A 22,166-nucleotide genomic window follows, 5' to 3' on the forward strand; every position below is an offset into this window, starting at 1 on the left:
AAGATAGTATAAAATACTATACATCAAGGATAAGTACCCTTTTCATTAAAATTGTTTCCCCCCCCTAAAAAAAAAAGCTGTTGGCACATAAAGTTTCAGACTCCTCTCCCCTGCTCCTAAGAACAGACAGACAAGTTGAAAAGGAGATGAGGTTTTAGATTTGTCAGAAAAATAAGACTCAGGTACACAGTGCCAGATCTCACCACTACCACCAAAAGCTTAGAAGATGTATAATTGCTGTCTTCCTTCTGAAATAGCTGTCAATTAAAATTCTTTATTCTTCTCACTATGGATCTCTGATGACCTCCTTCCTCATCAAATACTGTTTAGAGAATAAAATTTTATTTGAAAAGGTGGCTTACACACTGCAGTCAAGAAATTCTGGTACCACTGTCAATTTTGACTAAGGCTATCAGACCAAATTACCACATAAATAATATTCTAAAAGTAAGAAGAATCTTGAAAACAGAATGATATTGAAAGTAAAGAAATGGAATGAATTGACATATACATGTCCATGGTTCATTAAGGCAGTTCTTTAAGGGAGTTGTAATCACCCTATACTATATAGTTCACCATTTTTCCCTTAAAGATTAAGTACTACAACCATTTATTAAATGCTATAGGGAGAATAAAGGTTTAGAAATGACAATTCACAGCTCTAAAGGAGTTCATTTTTGGGCTGCTGAGAATATATTTTTGTGTTAGTATTATATATGAGAAATAAACAAAGAACATTCTTGATACAAGAATGAGGAAGGAAGGGTATCTTAAAAGGCTAATATTCAAATGGATGGAGTAAGTGGGGAAAAGAGTACTGAGTACAGCATAAATTGTGTAACAAAGTAGGGAGGCAGAAAATTTTAAGACATAGAGGAAAAACTATAAAGTAGTATAGTTGAATGTCATATCTGGAACACAGTAAGGGATAAATATATATTTGTTTCATTTAACTGAAGAATAGGAAAACAAACATAAGACTGAAAATGTGGTAAGGGACCAGATTATAGAGCATATCCGTGTGTGTGTGTGTGTGTGTGTGTGTGTGTGTGTGTAAATATATACATGAGAGGCCTGGTGCACGAGGGGGGAGGGTGTCCCTCAGTCTGGCCTGCATCCTGTCCCAGTATGGGAGCCCTGGGGGATGTCTGATGGGTTAGGACTGCTTCCCGAGGGGAGTGGGCCTAAGCCATCGGTTGGACATCCTTAGCACTGCAGTGGAAGCAGAAGTTCCTGCCACAGACATTGCGCTCATCAGCCGTGAGCCTGGATTCTGTCTGAGTGGTGCAATGACCACCAGAGCGCAGCTCCTACATTGAACATCTGACCCCCTGGTGGTCAGTGCATATCATAGCAACTGGTCATTCTGCTATTCGGTCAATTTGCATATTTTATTATACACTAGAGGCCCAGTGCACGGAATTTGTGCGGGGGGGGTGGGGTGTCCATCAGCCCTGATCACCCCCTAACCACTCCCCTGCCAGCCTATTTGCCCCTAACTGCCCTCCCCTGCAGGCCTGGTCATCCCTAACTGTCCTCCTCTGTAGGCCTGGTCCCCTCCCCAACTCCTCTCCCCTGAATGCTTGGGTCCCTCCCAACTGCGCTTCCCTGCAGGTCTGGTCGCCCCAACTTCCATCTTCTGCCTTCTTGGTCACCTCTATTCCCCCCCCCCCCCCCCCCCCCCGCCCCATTGCTGGCCTTCTTATGGTGGCTGTCTTGTGTCCACATGGGGGCAGGATCTTGGACCACATGGGGCAGATATCTTATATGTTGGAGTGATGGCCAATCTGCATATTACTTTATTATTTAGGATAGAGGCCTGGTGCATGGGTGGGGGCCAGCTGGTTTGCCCTGAAAGGTGTCCCAAAATCAGGATGGGAGTTCCCTTGGGGTGTGGGGTGGGCTGGGTGAGGGGCCTGTGGTTTGCAGGTCGGCCACACCCCCTGGGACCCAAGTGGAGGCCCTGGTATCTGGGGTTTATTTATCTTCTACAACTGAAACTTTGTAGCCTAGAGCAGAGCCAAGCCTTCTGCTTGCTCCTGGCAGCAGCCATTTCTGTTGGGATGTATGTATCTTTTATAATTGAAACTTTGTAGCCTGGAGTGGAGGCCTAGGCTGGCAAGGGCAGGGGGAAAGCTTGGCTTCATCCATTGCCAGGGAAACCCAAGCCTCCCTCCTGCTCTCTGTGGCCGTAGCCATCTTAGTTGGGTTTATTTACGTATTCACTCCTGATTGGCTGGTGGGTGTGGCTTGTGGGTGTAGCAGAGTGATGATTAATTTGCATATTAGTCTTTTATTAGATAGGCCTAGAGGCCCAGTGCACAAAATTCGTGCATGGAGGAGGGGTGTCCCTCAGCCCAGTTTGCACCTTTTCGAAATCCAAGACCCCTCAGGAGATGTCCGACTGCCAGTTTTGGCCTGATCCCACAAGAGTCAGACATCCCTCTCACAAAAAGGGACTGCTGGCTTCTAACTGTTCTCCTGCCTGCCTTCGTGATCGCCCCTAACCTCCTCTGCCTGCCTGCATGATCGCACCTAACTGCCTCTGCCTGCCTGTCTTATCCCCCTAACCACCTCTGCCTGCCTGATCGCCCTTAGCTACTCAGCCTTTAACCACGCTGTGATCATGAAAAGACCAGAATGTGCCAGAAGACACGGCAAAGTAATTTGGCTTCATGATGACGCACCATCACACACTTCAAAACCAGGTAAAGACACGTTAAAAAAACCTTGCTTCGGAAGTATTAACCCACCCACTATATTCACCAGACCTTGCTCCTTCAGATTACCACTTGTTCTGATTGATGGCACATGCACCTTCTGAGCAGCATTTTAAAATATATGAAGAAGTGGAAAATTGGGTCTCTGAATGGTTTGCCTCAAAAAAGAAAAGTTCTATTGGGATGGGATGGTATCCACAAATTACCTGAAAAATGGGGGATATGTGTAGCTAGTGATGGACATTACTTTGAATAAAACACTTTTGATGTTTCCCTTGAAATTATTGGGTTTATTACAAAATCCACCATTATTAACCAGTACACCTAGTACTCTTAATACTCTTGCCTTAAAGTTCTTTATAACTTTGAATCTCTAAAGGCATTTATTTCCATACTACCTTCAAGATCCAGAACTATAATATTGTATATCGTTCTTTACAAGAGTCCCAAATGATGTTGAGATCTCAGTTTATAACATTCCATACTGCTATGCACACAGTTATCCCACCTTTTTAAGCTTCCATCTCACTACCACATTAATGTGTTCATGGTCAATATTAATCCCTTCAAGTTTGTCAGATTTAGGTTTTTGTTGTCTTACTCCTTTTAAGTAATAGTGACATTTCAACAATGACACTGGTAACACCTTAGATTTTCTGGCTAATTCTCATTGTTTTACTAACTTGCTTGTTAAATACTAATCTTAGGTAAATCCTATCACTCAATTATTCCATTCTTCCTCTCAGTTGATGGAGAAAATAATGAAACTAGGCCAATTAGTCCCATTATCAATTACCGGAACTTAGTCCTTTGTACTATTGCCTGAAAAATGTTACTTTTAACATCGTATTAAATTCTTCACAATACTTATTCCAACCTTTCCAATGCCTCTCTGGCTCCTAACTTCATCCCCACCCCCTCAACCCCGCTTTTAATTCTCTTAGAAAATAGCAACACCTTCAAATTTACTCTGAAGATCAAAGCCAATGTAGTAATGGAATAAGGTTATACACATAGAACAACACAACAGAATTAAAGAGTCCAGAAATAAAGCCTTACATTTATGGTCAATTGATTTTCTATTACATTTGCTGCTTTTTAAAAATCCTTACCCAAGGATATGTTTTCGTGTGTGTGTGTGTGTGTGTGTGTGTGTGTGTGTGTGTCCCCATTTTTATTTTAGAGAGAAGGGAGGAAAAGGGGGGGGGGAGGGAGGGAGGGAGGGAGACAAAGAGACAGAGACAGACAGACAGACACAGGCTCTTGAATGTGCCCGTTCCTGGGAGTGAACCTGCACCTAGGTTATATGCCCCGACAGGCCATCAGACCCGAGACCTTTTGGTGCATGGGATGATGCACCAACAACCCAAGCCACACTGGCCAGGGCTGTTTTTGCTTCTTTAGTACAGCCATGAAACAAGAACACATTAGCATGTCTTCTCATATCTCTGATGTTAATTATAATTTTCTTTTGCTCTCTGTACATATTTTGACCATTTCTATTGTTATATTTGTTAAAAAGCTTTCTTCACATTTCTGTTTATTCTTAGATACCTGTTCATATTTACAAGTTAAAGACTCTTGCCCAGCCGGTGTGGCTCATGGGTTGAGTGTTGACCTATGAATCAAGGGATTGCTGGTTAATTCCTGGTCAGGGCACATGCTGGGGCTATGGGTTCAGTCCCCGGTGGGGAGTGTGCAGGAGGCAGCCGATTGATGTTTCTCTCTCATCAATGTTTCTATCTCCCTATACCTCTCCCTTCCTCTCTCTGAAATCAATAAAGACATACTTATATAAAAAAAAGACCTAAGATGTCAAGACCTGAAGTAATCCATAGATTCATTCAATCCCTATCAAAATCCCAGTGTTTGCAGAAATAGAAAAATCCATCCTAAAATTCATATAGAATTTCAAGGGATCTGAAACAGCCAAAACAATCTTGAGGAAGAACAAAGTTAGAGGTCTCATACTTCCTGATGTCAAAACTTAGCTTTTACTATAGTAATCAAATCAGTGTAGTAATGGCATAAAGACAGACATATAGACCAATAGAGTAGAGAGCCCAGAAATAAATTCTCACATATATGGTAAAATGTCTTGAAAGTGCATTTATTAAAATTTCCATTAAATGAGAAAGGACTTTTCAGTAAGTGGTACTGGAAAAACTGGATATGAAATGCAAAAGCTGGACCTTATATCACATATATAAATTAACTCAAAATGGATCAAAGACCTAAACATAAGAAATAAAACTATAGAAACTCATTGAAGACATAGGGAAAAGCTTCATGACATTGAATTTGGCAATGCTTTCTTGGATGATACCAAAGGCATAGGCAACAAGAGGAAAAACAGATGTTAGATTCATTAAAAAAAACAAACAAAAAACAAAACAAAAAACTTTTGAGTATCAAAGGACATTATCATCAGAGTGAATGGAGATCCCACAGAATGGAAGAAAATATTAGCAAATTATCTATTTGATTAGGATTAATATTCAGGACATATATTCAGAATATATAAAGAACTCTTACAACTCAACAACACAAAAACAAACAACATAACATGATCCTTCTGAGGCAGTAGTTCCATTTTCCCCATCTTATGAGTGGAAAAACTGAAGCAGAGAGAAGGTAAGAAATTGGCTTTGTTACACAGTTTTAACCACGGAAGCCGTTTCATTGTTACATTGCCATCTCCCATTTACAGTATTTATTAAAAAAAAAAGTTCCATTATTTTGACGTATGTACATATATGCTTTATCTTTTTTATTATTTATTTACCACAAGAAAAGGTCAGGAATTGTTATCTTTCTTTTACATTTTTTTTTTTTACTGTTTCACTTCATTACTGCTCTGTATGTGCTCCATGTGAGTGACATAGGTGCTTAAGTAGATGGGTTCCAACTTACAGTGAAAATCGTGTTACGTCGCACCGTAGGAACGGATCTCCGACATAACCCAAGGACCTACTGTATACATCTCCCAAGACAGAGAAAGGGTGGACAGAAAAAACTGCTGGTTAAAGTTGCCTAATTCTGATTAATAAAGAATTACTATTTTCCCCAGGACTTATAGTTCATTTCTTATCCTCCTCAGGCATACAATAAAACAAATAGCATTCAGGGGTATGAATTCTACTCCTAACTCTAATATTACCTTAGCAGTGTGCTCTGGGATAAGCCATATAAAAAGAACAGTATATTAGCAGTTATTTCCAAACTTCCAAATTTATTTTAGAAATGCAAACTTTCTCATTAAATACTGAAGATTTAACCTGCTCTTTAAAAAGTATTTAGATTGCTAAATTAGAGGCAAATGGTAACCTGATCATTTATAATTTAGGGTTATATCCCTGTATGGCTAGTAATTACTGTGGAGCCAGCCTTTACAGGGACAGGCAGAATAGTATAGTGGTAAGCAGAACAGGCTGTGGAGCCTGATTGCCTAGATTCCATAACAGCTTGCTGGCTGTGGAATCTGAGTGACTTACCCTAAGGAAACTAATGCCAAGAAAGCTTATCTGTGATTAGAATAGTAACTACTACCTCATTAGATTAAGAACAATGACTAACTCTATAAATTTACAATGATACCCAAGGCTTGATACAAAAGCCTCAAGGCACTAGTAAACAGTAAAGCTAAGTAATTTTGAGCTATTTAATATTTAAACATTATAAATTTTAGAAAGCAAAATCCAATTTGGGGGAGATCTGTTCTGGAAAAAAGATATTTTACAAAATTTTCCCCATCTTTTAAATATGGCAACTAGTTTGCTGACTTCCAGAATCTTCTTTTGTAAAAAGAACTTTTTTTTAACAGGATAAAATTTTGGAGTTCAAATACAACTTTTTCTTAATCCTAACATTCTCCAAATTACAAAACAGTACATATTTATTGTAACAAGTGAAACAAGATTAAGAAGCAAAGACAAAACTAATTCTCTTTTCCCATTGTTCTCAATCAACCACCTAAAATAACCTGTATTATCATCAGTACAAATGCTTTTTATACATGCATTATTTTTCTATTCAAAGTTACTACAGATATAATACTCAAAAGCTTACCTCCAGATATATTGATGGTGGATTATGCTCCCCACCGAATTTGTCCAATAACGCCTCTATATGTTCCTGTGTCAACTTAATCATTTGTTTGATATTCCACACCTAAAAAACATTTTTAAAACAATTTAAATAAAAATAACTTAGGAAAGGAATTAGAAATACTTCAAGATTTCTATCAAAATATTGCAGCAACTGCCTGTAATCGTTGAAATTTAGAGCTTAGAAAACTAAAAGATTATTTACAATAGTATAGTGGTCTTTCCCTTTTATTAAACATTAGAGGCCTGATGCACATCATTTGTGCATGAGTGGGGTCCCTAAGCCTGGCCAGCAATCAGGGCCTATTGTGGCTGGCTCACCCCGTCCCAATTGGAGCCAGGCCAGTGAGGGCCTGCAGGCTGCTGGCGGGGGACTAGGAGCCTGCTGCAGGTAGGGGGCTGCCACGTGAGGCTTGCTGAACAGGGGGAAAGATGGAGGAGGGAGTACAGGAGGTTTGCCGGCTGGGGGGAGGGACCAGGGAAGGTTGCTGGCCGTGGGAGGTTGGCTGTGGGAGCGCACTGGTCAACTGGTCATTCTGGTTGTTGAGTTCTAAGTCGCTTAGGCTTTTATATATATAGACTAGGAGTCTGTGCACAAATCAGAGCACTAGTAGCTTGCTGCCGCCCTCCAGAAGCTCTCCACTTGCTGCCCCTCCCTCCTGTAGCTCCCCTCCCTAACCCCGCCCCCCCTGCTCCCCCGCACCCCTAAATAGCTTGCTGCCCTGCCCCTCCAGTAGCTCTCCAATGCCTGCCTCTAGCTCGCTGCCCCACCCTCCTACTGATCCATGATCCTGTCGTTATGCCGTTAGTCATTATTTATTATGTAATAATAACGGTGTAACAACAATTTGCATATTACATCTTTATTATATAGGACTGTGCATGAAATTCGTGTACCACAGGGTGAGGGGTGTCCCTCAGCCCAGTCTATGCCCTTGGGGGATGTCTAATTGCCATGGGGATTGGGCCTAAACTGGCAGTGGGACATCCCTCTCGAAATCTAGGACGTTGCATGCACCAATGTCCATACTTTCCACAAAGGTGAAAGGCATCTTGCTGTTGTATGGGCAGCTACATTTTTTTGCCCTGATTACAAAAAAATAGTACATAACATGATCTTTCTGAGGTGGTAGTACTATTTTCCCCATCTTATGGGAGGAGAAACTGAAGCAGAGAGAAGTTAAGTAATTGGCTTTGTTACATAGTTATAAGTGTCAGAATCAGGGCTGACCACAAAATGTGCAAGCCAGAGTCCACGCATGTCATCACTGCATCATCCTGTTTTTTCAGTGTTAGAGTAGCCTTGTAGGTTTTAATTTTTAAATCTAAGAGACTGTTCCCCACATATAGGGTAGGGTCCTTAGGCCTGGCTGGCGATCAAGGCCAATATGTGGGGTGACCAGTAGGTTGGGTGATTGGGGAGCCCCCCTGCTGGCATCTGCCTTGGCTTCGGGTCTGGCACCACCCGCTTTCAGCGCCATGCCTCCGCTCCCCCCCCCCCCGCCCCCACTGCCTTTGATCAGGGAGGCCCTCACTGGCTCCTGCCCTGGCTGGCATCCTGGCGCTGCCCGCTGGCCTGCCTGCCTCATCCTCTGATCGCCACTGCTGGTTGCCTCCCTCTCTGTGGGCAGAGTATGTCATAGTGACCAGTCATTCTGCTGTTCAGTTTATTTGCATGTTAGGGTTTTATTATATAGGACTTTACAGGTTTTTTCTATACTAGTAATACAATATATTCTCAACTATAAAAAAATAAAATACATGAGTATTCAGAATAAACAAAATTCTCTTTTCAATTTCCCCACATTCCTGGCCCCTGCTAAAAAGTTCAGTTTATAGTTGTGGTTTTCTAAAGAGATATTTTTATTTTATTTACTTTATTATTTTAGTTTTTGTATTTTATTGACTTATTACAAAGAGAAAGGGAGAGAGATAGAGAGTTAGAAACATAGATGAGAGAGAAACATCAATCAGCTGCCTCCTGCACACTGGGGATGTGCCCTCAACCAAGGTACATGTCCTTGACCGGAATTGAACCTGGGACCTTTTAATCCATGGGCCAATGCTCTATCCACTGAGCCAAACCGGTTAGGGAAAGGATATTTTTATTGATATCAAAGAGGAAAAGAGAGGGAGAGAGAGATAGAAACATCAATGGTGAGAGAAAACCACTGATCAGCTGCCTCCTACATGCCCCACATTGGGGACTGAGCCCACAACATGGGTATGTGACCTGACCAGGAATCAAACTGTAACCTCCTTGTTCAGAAGTCGAGGCTCAACCACTGAGCCATGCAGATCGGGCTTACTATTGATTTTTAGAGAGAGTGAAATGGGGGGAAAGAGAGAAACATTAATTAGTTGCTTCCTGCATGTGCCCCAACTGGGGCCAGATATCGGACCTGCAACCCAGGTACATGCCCTTGACTTAGAATCAAATCCATGACCTTTTGGTGTGCTGGCCTATGCTCTAATAATTAAGTAAATTGATGTGTCTCTCTCACTTCCCACTCACTTCCCCCCTTCTTCTCTCTAAAAATCAATGGAAAAAAATATCCTCGGGTGAGGATTAACAACAACAACAACAAAACAAACAGGAAAGTGGTATTAATAAAATCAATAAGTAAAGTTTGAGTTAAACTTAGAAATTAATCTAAAATGGAATAAGAGGACCAAGATTTGTTTTCTGGCTAATTAAGAGCATATAAACCCTAAGGTTACTGGGATTAATGGGGGGGGGGGGGGGGGAGAAGAGAACCACAAACAAAAGCAGCACCATAAATAAATGATTTTAAATGGTCCATTAAATCATCCACTAAATTTACTTAATTTTAAAGAGATCTATTTGGTCACATAAATATAACTAAATGGAATGGGACTGTCTTTGGAGTTGGAACTAAATTGAACTATAAAATATAGATGTCTATCACATGAAATCCTGCAGCAAGCATATCAAACTTGTGGTCTGTGAGCTGCATGGGGCCCACAACAAATATTTTTGCTGCTCAGCCAATATAATTATATGTAAAAAATGCTTTAATAAAAATTTTGTAACTTAATTTTTACAATGTTCTATTATATATAATTATTAATAAAAAATACAATGTTTGCTAATGATTAATTACTAGAATCGTGTTGCATTCATTTCCCTTATGTGTCTTAAGCACAGGCACACCATTTCTTTCCACTAATACTAGCAGTGAATATTTTAGCAGCTGATAGCCAACTCATTAGTCTTGGACACCAAGTCATTAGTTTGGTGTATGCAATAGGAAATATTTTGCTTCCAGAGAACAAGAAAAAACAGTTTTATTTGCATTATGTTTATTAATTTATGTAGTTATTCAGTGTCTGGTAAGTTAATGTTAAAGAAAAATAGAACAACCAAGATGGTGGCATAGGTAAACACCTGAACTTGCTGCCGTGCACAACCACATTAAAACTACAACTAGCCCTGGCCGGTTTGGCTCAATGGATAGAGCATCAGCCTGCAGACTGTGGGGTCCCAGGTTCAATTCCGGTCAAGGGCACATGCCTGGGTTTCGGGCTTGACCCTCAGTGGGGGACGTGTAGGAGGCAGCCAATCAATGATTCCCTCTCATCACTGATGTTTCTATCTCTCTCTCCCTCTTCCTTCCTTTCTGAAATATTTTTGCAGTAAAAATATATTTAAAAAAAGAAAAGTACAACTAAAAGACAAAACAAGTCTCATCCAGAACCACAGGAAGGCTGGCTGAGTGGAAATTCTACAACCAGAAGGAAAGAGAAAAGCATATTGAGTCCAGTAGGAGCTATGGAAGTGTGGAAGTGTGGAGGTATGGAGGCGCGTGCAAAAGGGGCTGGCAACTGGGTATGTGGTTGTCATTTTTTTCAATCGGGAGGGAGATAAAAGCTCCTGACTGCTTTGAACTCCAGTTCTGAGCGAGACTCTGGAGACCCAGACTCATAAGGAGAGAAACCGTACTGTCTGGCGGCTTTCTCTCAGAGATGCTGGCAGTGATCATTGTTCCAGCACAGTGCCACGGGACACAAGAGATCCGGGGGCCTCTTCCGGGCAGCTATTTGCTTTGCCCTGGTGATTCCCAGAGACCCCCGCCCCACTTAATTTACAACCCCACCCAAGTGGTATGCAGAGGCTTTTGCATATGAATGGCCTGGCCTTTTGCAATCTAAAACCTAACCAACTGAAGCTGGATCAGAGAGCCCCAGAGCTTCCAAAAGAAGGCCCAAGGCTGATAGTAGCTTGCATCCCTTCACAGCTGAGGAGGAATCCGTAGATTTCTCTGTAGCTCCTGTTGGGTAGTCTCAGGCAGTGGCTGACTTTGCACCTCCTTGAAGATCCAAGAGCCAGTATACACAGTGATTAGAGTGGGACCATCCAGATTACAACTCTTCACATCCATAAGAGACACACTCAGGGGGCAGACTCAGTGAGCACCAAAGCCCCCCTGAAGCAACTCCTGCCCATGAGGGTAGCATAGAAGTTCTTTCATTGTAGACAAACTGGTCCTCACAGCCAATTGCCCTGGAGGCAAATTCCTCCCAGTGATACCAGCAACAATGAAGCCTTAACTACAAGACTGTCCAAACAGCCCACAAAGGGGCGCACCAAGAGCGTCTACCTCAGGTGACGGGGGAGGCTGATACACTGGGCTCTATAGGACACCTACCCTGTTTCCCCGAAAATAAGACAGTGTCTTATATTAATTTTTGCTCCCAAAGATGTGCTAGGTCTTATTTTCAGGGGATGTCTTATTTTTCCATGAAGAAGAATTCGGTACACATTTATTGTTAAAAGAAAATAAAGGAAATTTATTACCTTACGGTATACGGTACGGTAGTACAGTAGTTGTCAACACAAACCAGACAAACTGTGAATCTACAGTATCAAGAATTTACTCATTTATAAAATGACAATCATGTCATCATCTTCTGGAACATCATCATAACAATCCAATTCCTGAATTTCCTGGTGAATTTCTTCTGATTCCAGTTCTTTCAGAATCAGTGGATCAAATCTCTCATGTTTAGTCTATGGGGCCTTATTTTCGGGGGGATGCCTTATATTTCACTCAAAAGGAAACCTGTAAGTAGGTCTTATTTTCGGAGGATGTCTTATTTTCAGGGAAACATGGTAGCACACAAAGCCACTCTTATCAACACAGGGGAGCAGCCAAAATGCGGAGACAAAGAAACAGGTCAAAATGAAAGAACTGGAGGAAAACAAACTACTTAACATAGAGTTCAAAACCACAGTTATAAGGTTACTCAAGAATCTTCTAGAAACCTCCAAGAAATTTAGTGAGCGCTTCAAGGAAATGAAAAAGGACCAATTAGAAATTAAGCATACACTGACTGAAATAATAATATAAAGAGATCCAACAGCAGACCAGAGGATTCCAAGAATCAAGTCAAAGATTTGAAATATAAAGAAGCAAAAAATACCCAATCAGAAAAGAAAAAAGAATCCAAAAATATGAAGATAGTAAAAGGAGCCTCTGGGACAACTTCAAGCATACCAACATCCGAATTATGGGGGTCCCAGAAGAAGAGAGAGAGCAAGATATTGAAAACCTATTTGAAAAAATAATGACAGAAAACTCCCCCACCCCCCCCCCCCCCCCCCCCCCCCCGGTGAAAGAAATAGACTTAAAAATACAGAAAGTCCAAATAAAAGAAATCCAAAGAGGACTACACCAAGATACATCATAATTAAAATGCCAAGGCAAAAGACAAAGAGAGAATATTAAAAGCAGCAAGAGAGAAACAGTTACCTATAAGGGAATACCCATTTGACTGTCAGCTAATTTCTTAACAGAAACTATGCAGTCCAGAAGGGAGCAGTGAGAATTATTCAAAGTGATGAATAGCAAGAGTCTACAACCAAGATTACTCTACCCAGCAAAGCTATCATTTAGAATTGAAGGTCAGATAATGAGCTTCACAGATAAGAAAAAGCTAAAGGAGTTCATCACTGCCAAACCAGTATTATATGAAATACTGAAGGGCATTCTTTAAGAAGAAGAAAAAGGTAAAGATAAAAATTATGAACAACAAAGTGACACAAATATGTTATCTAACAAGTGAATCTAAAAATCAAGTGAATAAAAAATCTGACAAACTGAATAAACTGATGAATAGAATAGAATTAGGGGCATAAAAAGGGAATGGACTCAATTCTCAAGGGGATGTTGGTGTGTGTGGGGGGATGCGGGAAGAGACTGGACAAAAATCGTACACCAATGGATGAGGACAGTGTGAGGGGAGGTAAGAGAAGGGTGTGGGGTAGGAACCAGGTGGAGGGGAGCTATGGGGGTAAAAAGAGGAACAACTATAATAATCTGAACAATAAAGATGCATTAAAAAAAAGAAAGAAAGAAAAATAGCCGAAACTGGTTTGGCTCAGTGGATAGAGCGTAGGCCTGTGGACTGAAAGGTCCCAGGTTCCATTCCGGTCAAGGGCATGCACATCACCGGTTGGGGGTGTGCAAGAGGCAGCTGGTTGATGTTTCTCATCGATGATTCTAGCTCTATCCCTCTCTCCATTCCCCTCTGTAAAAAATCAGTAAAATAGCCGAAACCGGTTTGGCTCAGTGCATAGAGCATCTGCCTGAGGACTGAAGGGTCCCAGGTTCGATTCCGGTCAAGGGCATGTACCTTGGTTGCGGGCACATCCCCAGTAGGGGGTGTGCAAGAGGCAGCTGATGGATGATTCTCTCTCATCGATGTTTCTAACTCTCTATCCCTCTCTCTTCCTCTCTTTAAAAAATCAATAAAATATATATTTTTAAAAATCAATAAAATATATATTTAAAAAATATATTAATTTTATTAAAATGTTCTATTATTTTATGCTAACAACTATTCATTTATTTCAGTCCTTTGTATTTGGCATGTCTCTATCGAAATAAACCTACGTTTCTATGAAAATTGAAGCTTTTGTTTTTTTTGGACCCACATAAACTTAAACCTTATTTATTTGGCCCATGTTATTAGCCTTTGAGTTTGACATGCGTGCCCTACAGATTTTCAACAGCACATACTTTTATTCATCTTAACAATATAACATGTTTCCTGAATTTTGGTAAAACCCCTCAAATTTTCTTGCATTGTAACCTCCTATCCCAAATTATTCTCCCAAGTTGTTCAGTTTTCTAAAACTCTGGGCACTACTCCACAGAACGACATCCCACAACATTAAAATCAAAGATTTGTGCGGAAACATTCTGACAAGTAACTAACTGGGGGATAATGGCCTGTTAGGACAGTAAGCTCCTTGAAGTTGATCACATTGATCAGTTTTATTCCTAGCACCAAGGTACACTAGTATAAAGCAGGTAGTTTATGGATGCTGGCTGCATGAAAATATTAAAAACTCTACATTCTGGGAAAGCTCAGAGCACACTGATGAAATCACATTCAATAGAGTTCAACTGAGGTTAGAAAAGTAACAGGGTACAGATAAGATAAGAGAAATAGAAGCCACCCTCAGTCAAGATATTTTCATTCTTTCTCAACTAGGGTTCCATGAAAAAACAAAGTCCAATTGCTCTAAGGCATCCAGTATAAGTAATGAATTATCTTCTCTCCAATGTACCTAGAATGGTACCACTAAGACTCTCAAGAGAGAGAGTTAAATGGTATGTTCACTAGTTTTAGGTACTTTTTAATAAACCCTGAATTAATGAATATTTTGTGAAGAGCATTTCATGGTGTGTGACTGTTTTAAAAGTACCATGTTACCATACACACATCACCTGACTATTTCATTTGCTTTATTTTCCCCTTCCAAAATAATATACTGTCAGTTTTCAAAGTCTTTTAATTTCTCTATCAATATAACACCACTCCGGCGTCCAATTCTATTTTTCCTGAGCCAGGTACTCTAATAACAAGTGATAGGGATACTATACTATAATTATTGTAACAATCTTATATATACTGCTTATTTTGTACCAGGCACTGTTTACACACTGTATATATTAAACTTGTTCAACTTCCTCTACCAACCTAATAAGGTGGGAACTATTATCCTTATTTTACAGATGAGGGAACAGAGGTTAAATAAAAAAACAACAACAAACAAGCTTGGCCCAAGTCAGAGAGCTAATAAATGGCAGAATTACTCATAGATGCTGCATAGTCTAAGTGTCTCTGAGAAGTGGAAGAAATATTCTGTCATCAGGTATTCTAATCAGACACTTTACACACTCTGTAACATAAGGCAGGTGAGAACATTGAGAGAGTAGTTAGACTTTAAGTAAAAGTAGATCACTGTATATTAAATTCTTTCATTCAACTAATATTTAACGAGTGGCATTATGTGCCAGGATTCTAGGCAATGAAGATATAGTACAATTAAACCAGTTCCTGAACTCATAGAGCATACATTCTATTGTGGGAAGAAAAACACCTTTTAAAAACAGAATATATTATGTCAGATGGTGATAAAAAGTTACAAAGAAAAATAGAGCTGGGAAGCAGGAGGGAGGTAGGTGGCTAATAATTTTATAGAGTGGTTAAAGGTTTCACTGATAAGATAACATACGAACAGAAAGCTGAGTTTTACTTCCTCCTTTCCAATTTGGATACCTTTTATTGCTTCTTCTTGTCTGATCGCTGTGGCTAGGACTTCCAGTACTATGCTGAATAAGAGTGGTAAAAGTGGGCATCCCTGTCTTGTTCCTGTTCTCAGGGGAAAAGGATTTAGTTTTTGCCCAATGAGTATGATGTTGGCTATAGGTTTGTCATATATGGCCTTTATTATGTTGAGATATGCTCCATTTATTCCAATTTTGCTGGCAGTTTTTATTAAAAAAAAAAAGGGTGTTAGATTTTGTCGAATGCTTTTTCTGAGTCTTTTGATATAATCATGTGATTTTTGTCTTTCAATTTATATGAAGTATAATGCTTATTGATTTGTGATTATTGTACCAGCCTCGCATCCCTGGAACAAATCCCACTTGATCATGGTGTATGATCTTTTTAATATATTGCTGGATGCGATTTGCTAATATTTTGTTGAGGATTTTAGCATTTATGTTCATTAGGGATACTGGCCTGTAATTCTCTTTCTTTGTAATATCTTTATCTGGTTTTAGAATTGGGATAATGCTGGCCTCATAAAAAAAGTTTGGAAGTGTTCCTTCTTTGGACTTTTCGAAATAGCTGAGTATAGGTTAGTTCTTTTTTGAATGTTTGGTAAAACTCCCCTGTGAAGCTTTCTGGACCTGGGCTTTTGCTTAGTGGGAGTTTTTTGATTACTGCATCTATTTCATAAGTTGTTATTGGCCTATTCAGGCTTTCTGATTCCTCCTGGTTCAGTTTTGGAAGACTATTTTTCTAGGAATTTGTCCATTTCATCCACATTGTCCAGCTTGTTGGAATATGGTTGTTCATAGTATTTTCTTACAATCCTTTTTATTTCTGTAGTGTCAGTGGTTATTTCTCCACTTTTGTTTTTATTTATTTGGATCCTCCATTTCCTGATGAGTCTGGCTAACAGTTTATTAATTTTGTTTATCCTTTCAAAGAACCAACTCTTGGTTTCACTGATTATTTTTATTTTTTTTAGTCTCACTGTTATTTATTCCTGTTCTAATCTCTATTATTTCCTTCCTCCTACTTACTCTGGGCTTTTCTTGTTCTCTTTTCTAGTTTTTTAAGTTGTAGGGTTAAATAGTTTATTGCTGATATATATATATATATATATATATATATATATATATATATATATATATTTTTTTTTTTTTTTTTTAGGTATGCCTGTAGTGCTATGAATTCCCCTCTCAGGACTTCTTTTGCTGTGTCCAAGAGATTTTGGGTTAAGTGTCCATTTTCATTTGTTTCCAGGAAGTTTTTAATTTCTTTCTTGATCTCATTGGTAAACCATACATTTTTAATAACATGCTATTTAGCCCCCATATGTTTGAATGTTTTTGAGTGTTGTTGTTGTAGTTGATTTCTAATTTTATTCCACTGTGATCTGAGAAGATGCTCAATATGATTTCTATCTTCTTGATCTTGTAGAGACTTTTGTGTCCTAACATATGGTCTATCTTTGTGAATGACCCATATGCACTTGAGAAGAATGTACATTCTGCTGCGTTGGGGTGAAATGTTCTATAGATGTCAATTAAATCTATCTGATCCAGTGTGTCCTTTAGAGTCTCTGTTTCCTTGTTAATATTTTGTCTGGAAGATCTATCCAGTGAAATCAGTGGGGTATTAAAGTCCCTACCATGACTGTATTGTTGTCTTTCTCTCTGTTAAGTTTCTCTAGAAGTTTTTGAAATATATTTAGGTGTTCCTGTTTTGGGTGCATAAATGTTTACCAGAGTTATAGCCTCTTATTATATCAATCCCTTTAGTATTATGCAGTGACTTTTGTTGTCTCTTGTGATAGCCTTAATTTTAAAGTCTATTCTCTCGGGCTCTAGCTGGTTTGGCTCAGTGGATAGAGTGTCAACCTGCAGACTGAAAGGTCCAGGTTCGATTCCAGTCAAGGGCACATGCCCGGGTTGCAGACTCCATCCCCAGTGGTGGGTGTGCAGGAGGTAGCCGATCAGTGCTTCTCTCATTATTAATATTTCTGTCTCTTTCTCCTCTCCCTTCTTCTCTGAAATCAATAAAAATATACATTTAAAAAAATATATCCTGTTGGATATGAGTATTGCTATTCCAGCTTTTATTCTTTCCCATTTGCATGAAAAATTTGTTTTCCTCTCTTCACTGTCATCATGTGTGTCTTTTGTTTTGAGGTGGGTCTCTTGTAGACAGCATATAGTTGGGTTATGTTTTTATATCCTTTCAGCTACCCTATGTCTTGATTGGAGCATTTAATCCACTTAATTTAGGGTTATCATTGATAGGGACTTATTTATTGCTATTTTAATTCTGTATGCCTACTTTTCTCTCTGTTCTCATTACAGCAATCTCTTTAGCATTTCTTGTAATGCTGGTGAATTGTTTACTTTAAAATGGCTTTTTCTTTATTGAATTTCACCTCAATTTACAAAAAAGAAATGAAAGAATAATTTGTGGTATTACATGGATGAACCTTGAAAAAAATAAAGCTAAGGGGATGAAGACAGACATTGAAGGCTACATATTGTATCATTCCTTTTATGTGAAATGTCCAGAATAGGCAAATCTATAGACACATAAAGACAGATAGTTGCCAGGAATTGGGGGTAAAAAAAAAAAAAAAAAAAAGGGAATGGACTGAATTCTTGGTGGGGGGGAAGAGGTGTGGGGAGTGCAGGAAGAGATTGGACAAAAATGTTACATATATGGACGAGAACAATGGCGGGGCAGGGGGGGGGAGGGGGAGAGGTGGGAGGTAAGGGCATAGAATGGGGTGGGAACCAGATGGAGGGGAGCTATGGGGGGGGGGAGGGGGAAGAGGAGCAACTGTAATAATCTGAATAAAGATTTATTTAAAAAATAATTAAAAAATTATTAGCCTTGTAAAATGAGCTTGGGAGACTTTCCTCCTCTTGAATTTTTTGGAATAGTTTGAGGTGTTAGTCCTTCTTTGAATGTTTGGTAAAATTCACCTGTGAGGCCATCCCATCCAGGACTTTTGTTTATTGGAAGTTTTTTTTATTACTCCTTCAATTTCACTAGTTGTGATTTATCTATTCAGATTCTCTGAGTCTTCCTAGATTCAGTTCTGGAAGATGGTTATGTTTCCAGAAATTTATCCATTTTGTCCAGATTATCCAATTTGTTGGCATATAGTTGTTCAGAATATTTTCTCACAATCCTTCATATTTCTTTGGTGTCAGTTGTTACTTTTTCTCTTTCATTTCTGATTTTACTTATTTGGGTCCCGATGAGAGAGAAACATCGACCAGCCGCCTCCTGCACACCCCCCCACTGGGGATGAGCCCGCAACCAAGGCACAAGCCCTTGACCAGAATCGAACCCGGGACCCTTCAGTCTGCAGACCGATGCTCTACCACTGAGCCTAACCGGTTTCGGCTATTTGGTTTACTTTTGCTATGATCTTTATTGTTTCCTTCCTTCAACTCACTTTGGGCTTTGCTTGTTATTCTTTTTCAAGAACTGTTTTTGCTGTGTTGCACAGATTTTGAGTTGTTGTGTTCTTGTTTTCATTTGTTTCAAGGTATCTTTTGATTCTTCCTTGATCTCATTGTTAACCCAAGGCCAACTGTTATACATTTACTGAGACTTTTATTTCTGTAGATAGATTCCTTAGAGGGCAACTGCTGGATCAAAGGACAGATGGACACATACACACAGCTTTTAACATTTTAAATTAATAATATATACTTTCCCAAAGGCTGTAAAAATTATCATTCCTATCAGCACCTCAATCCTATCATTGACATGATAGGATTGACATGTCAATACATGTGCTGATAGAATGCCAATTTCTCTATAATTCATATAGTACTTGTTTTGAACTCAAGGACCCTCCAAAAGGGCCTAAAGAACCCAGAGGCTTCCTTTATTGTTTCTTCATATCACTTTTTAAAATTTACAATTACACATTTGTATGCACAGCTTCTGTCAAGGTCTGTAAGTATTATCTTTGGACTACAGATCCCATAGTGACTGTGGCTGTATCTATTACATACACAGATACTGTCCACAATGTCTACACATATCATCACATTAATATTGGTTGAATTAACATACTATAATACAAAGAAACTATTCTGGTTAAAAGGGAGTAAATGGACAATATGTGTTTGTAGGTAAATTTGGAATAGTTCATACTTGACCAGGATCATAAAAGATGTGAATTTTATTAAGTATGTGGGGCTAAGAGTATTCTAGTCATTGTAAATCATCATCTGTGGCATCAAGGAACAAGTTATGTTCACAATCACTACTGAAATAGTTTAGTTTGGCTATAGTGTAGGTAAATAAGAGATTATGAGGAGGTAAAGATAATATAGATAGGCTAAAAATCTTCAGTGAAGCTAATCTTTTATTTTAGAGACAAGAGCCAAATAGAAAATTCATGGTTTCAATTCCTTACACAATTTACTTGATGGGCTTGGATAAATTTCAAGTACTATTCTGCTCATACTTCACAGGATTATAATAGTTTTAATGAGATAATCAATCAATGGGTTATCTTGTTAACTGTCATTCCTCTAGTCCAGTGTTTCCCAAAGTGTGGTACGCGTACCCCAGGGGTACGGGAAGAGTTTGGTGGGGGTACGCGTTGCACCGGAGTTTGGTGGGGATGTGCACTGCACCATGCTTAGCTGCGCCTAATTCTACAGTCTCATGAGTACGAGGGGTACTTACTCAGTTTTACGAAAATTATAGAAGGGGTACACATATGTCAAAAGTTTGGGAAACACTGCCTAGTCTATACTATTACCTTTGTCCCTAAACTACTACTCACAAAGGTCTCCAAACTGGCTTTCCCACTTCTTTTACTCTACTCCCATTCCTCTCTCATCCATTCTCTACAGTTAAGAGTAAAATCTCCAAAATAAAATCGGATCACATCACTCTCACTATTTAAACCCTTTATTACTCCCCAGTGATTCCAAAACAAACAAATAAACAAACAAACACTCAACTTCTTAGCACAGAATACATTTTGCACCTGCCAACCTCCTGCCTCATCTCCATCCCTTAGTACATTTAACCACAATGGCCTTTCAGCAAAGCCTTTACACATTATTTCTTCTTCCTGGAAAAAACTTTGCCTGGCACTTTTTGCAAACTAACACAGCTTCTTCAGATAGAAGAAGAGATCTTTAAATCTCACTTCCTCAGAGAGGTTTCCTCTGATCACCCTCCTCCCAATCTATATTAGATAATTACTAAACTGCATCCTATATTTTTTCTTTGGGTACATAATCACAATTCAGAATGTGTGTGTGTGTGTGTGTGTGTGTGTGTGTGTGTGTGTGTGTGTATTGATAATGTATTTACCGTACACTCCTGATTGCACAAACCACATTTAAGCTAGCACATACAGTACTTTTTTAAATTTGTAAGCCCTTATTGTTACACATGGTTTTTGATCTAATTAGACATTTATTTTACGTTGTGAGAGTCCCATTAAAAGCATGCCATAATTATAGATAAAAAGTAATGAGAGTCTGAATTACTATTGATAGATTTAATACCTTCACAATAATCCTGTAAGGTAGCTAGGAGAATGCTAAGTTCTGAGAACATAAATGGCCATTCTAAAAAAGAGGAAATCCTAAGCAATGGTAAAACCTTAAATACTTAATTTTAACTTAAAACTGTAAAAATGAACATTCATTCTACAATCTTTGATATAGGGATAGGGATCTTCCTTTAAATATGACTCACACCTAATTTGGCATCAAATATTTTTTTTAAATGGGCAATACCAGTTAACCTGATCAATTGGTTAGGTGGAAGTCAGTAAGAGAACTTATGTTAGTTTCACCTTTGAGTACTATGGATGCAATGACAAAAATTGAACAGGTTACAATGAGATGGCCAAACCCATGGTTTACAAAAATAGGCCCCCACATACCTATGAGGGCACAAAGGAGATTCTTAAGAATGTAGGCAGATTACATTATTTAGTAATGTATAAATCTAGAATATCACCCAAAAAAATCAGATTTTTCATATTAAACATTTACAAAGGCACCCTCACCTAGGGTTCATATCAGATAAGTTACGTAAGGTCAAAAGGTATATTGAAGACTGAACATTCCACACTTCAGAGCACTTGATGGTGGGTTCTCACTCTTCTTGCACATTCATCTAATTGTGGCATACTACAGCTCACAAACTCTAAATAAACGTATGGATTATATTATCTAGTAAACTAAACTTTTCAAAACAGACAAGTGCCTTAAAAAGAATTTCTACAAACTTTAAACCTTATATTGAAGATAACACTACTACTACTGGTAGAAAAAGAATGTCAAAGCTGACACTTTGCCTACTCCTAGTACAAGCTATTTGTCAGCCACAATACAGGATGAAAAGAACGATTTAATCCACTGATTCTCAACTACAGGTGATTTTGCCCCCAGGAGATATTTGGCAGCAATTGGAGACATTTATGATTGTCACAATTAAAGGGAGGGAACTATTGGCACCTAGTGAGTGGAGGCCAGGGATGCTAGAAAACATCCTGCAATGTACAGGACGGCTCCCCACAACCAGAAATTATCCAGGAAAAAGTGTCATAGTGCTTAGGTTGGGAAATACTGACCTAATCATTCCTGACAAGAAACTGGCTACTTTTTTAATATGTTTTTGAAAAATATATTTTATTGATTTTTACAGAGAGGAATGGAGAGGAACAGAGAGTTAGAAACATTGATGAGAGAGAAACATAGATCAGCTGCCTCCT

The 22,166-nt window shown here is 39.0% G+C and overlaps 1 protein-coding gene across 9 annotated transcripts in view; it reads right to left on the reverse strand.

Moving 5' to 3' along the window:
• BRAF (B-Raf proto-oncogene, serine/threonine kinase) overlaps positions 1 to 22,166 on the reverse strand; it is a 124,352-nt gene that overhangs the window by 83,393 nt on the left and 18,793 nt on the right. For 7 of the 9 annotated variants that reach the window (XM_045577525.1, XM_045577529.1, XM_045577518.1 and 4 more), the window contains exon 2: positions 6,789 to 6,890. The exons of the other annotated variants lie outside the window; for them this stretch is intronic. In XM_045577525.1, coding sequence (XP_045433481.1) covers positions 6,789 to 6,890 — 102 coding nt within the window. The remainder of the gene's footprint in view (positions 1 to 6,788; positions 6,891 to 22,166) is intronic. 9 annotated transcript variants of the gene reach the window in all.

This window comes from Pipistrellus kuhlii, unplaced genomic scaffold, assembly GCF_014108245.1.
Source record: "Pipistrellus kuhlii isolate mPipKuh1 unplaced genomic scaffold, mPipKuh1.p scaffold_m20_p_10, whole genome shotgun sequence".
In the NCBI taxonomy this organism is placed as follows: Eukaryota; Metazoa; Chordata; class Mammalia; order Chiroptera; family Vespertilionidae; genus Pipistrellus; species Pipistrellus kuhlii.